This window comes from Sphaeroforma arctica, assembly GCF_001186125.1.
Source record: "Sphaeroforma arctica JP610 unplaced genomic scaffold supercont1.10565, whole genome shotgun sequence".
In the NCBI taxonomy this organism is placed as follows: domain Eukaryota; class Ichthyosporea; order Ichthyophonida; genus Sphaeroforma; species Sphaeroforma arctica.
In genome coordinates this window covers 1-925 of record NW_014029993.1, presented here as the reverse complement: position 1 = coordinate 925, position 925 = coordinate 1, and the positions used below count along the sequence as shown (strand labels likewise).

The 925-nt window shown below is 46.9% G+C and overlaps 1 protein-coding gene across 1 annotated transcript; it reads right to left on the bottom strand.

Moving 5' to 3' along the window:
- Positions 1–218: 218 nt before the first annotated feature.
- On the bottom strand, positions 219–404 carry SARC_17382 (hypothetical protein; the record flags this gene model as incomplete). The annotated part of the gene is made up of 1 exon (XM_014288523.1): positions 219–404. A coding segment is annotated over one exon (186 nt), but the record flags the coding sequence as incomplete, so codon positions are not given.
- Positions 405–925: the final 521 nt, after the last annotated feature.

Below are 925 nucleotides of genomic sequence, written 5' to 3'. Positions count from 1 at the left end.
GGTACACCCACAAAACACACCTCCAGGTACACCCACAACACATACCTCCAGGTACACCCACAACACACACCTCCAGGTACACCCACAACACACTCCTCTAGGTACACCCACAACACACACCTCCAGGTACACCCACAACACACACCTCCAGGTACCCCCACAACACACACCTCCCGGTACACTCACAACACACACCTCCAGGTACACCCACAACACACCTCCAAGTACACCTCGTCCTGCGCACCCTTAGGCACAAAAGAGAGATACGAAGCCATGTCACTGAGACAACACCACTTGTCGCCAAACTTGTGGAAGTAGTCGATCAGACACTCGCGCAGCGTTTGCTGGCACTTGGGCTGGTCCAAGCGTTTGCCGTCTTGAAACAGGCGGTTTAAAAGCTCCATTTTGGCCAGGAAGGGCCCTGTGGGGGGTTGGACAGGGATCATGTATATAAGCATGAGTGCGTGTGTGAGTATAGTGATTAGCATGTATATAACCATGTGTGCGCGTGTGTGTTGTGATTAGCATGTGTGTTGTGATTAGCATGTGTATAAGCATGTGTACGTGTGTGTGTTGTGATTAGCATGTGTATAAGCATGTGTGCGTGTGTGTGTTGTGATTAGCATGTGTATAAGCATGTGTGCATGTGCGATTATAGTGATTAGCATGCATATAAGCATGTGTGTGTGAGAGAGTATAGTGATTAGCATGCGTAAAAGCATGTGTGTGTGTGAGTATAGTGATTAGCAAATATATAAGCATGTGTGCGCGTGTGAGTATAGTGATTAGCATGAAAATAAGTGTGTGTGCGTGTGTGAGTATAGTGATTAGCATGTAAATAAGCATGTGTGCGTGTGTGTGTTGTGATTAGCATGTGTATAAGCATGTGTGCGTGTGTGTGTTGTGATTAGCATGTGTATAAGCA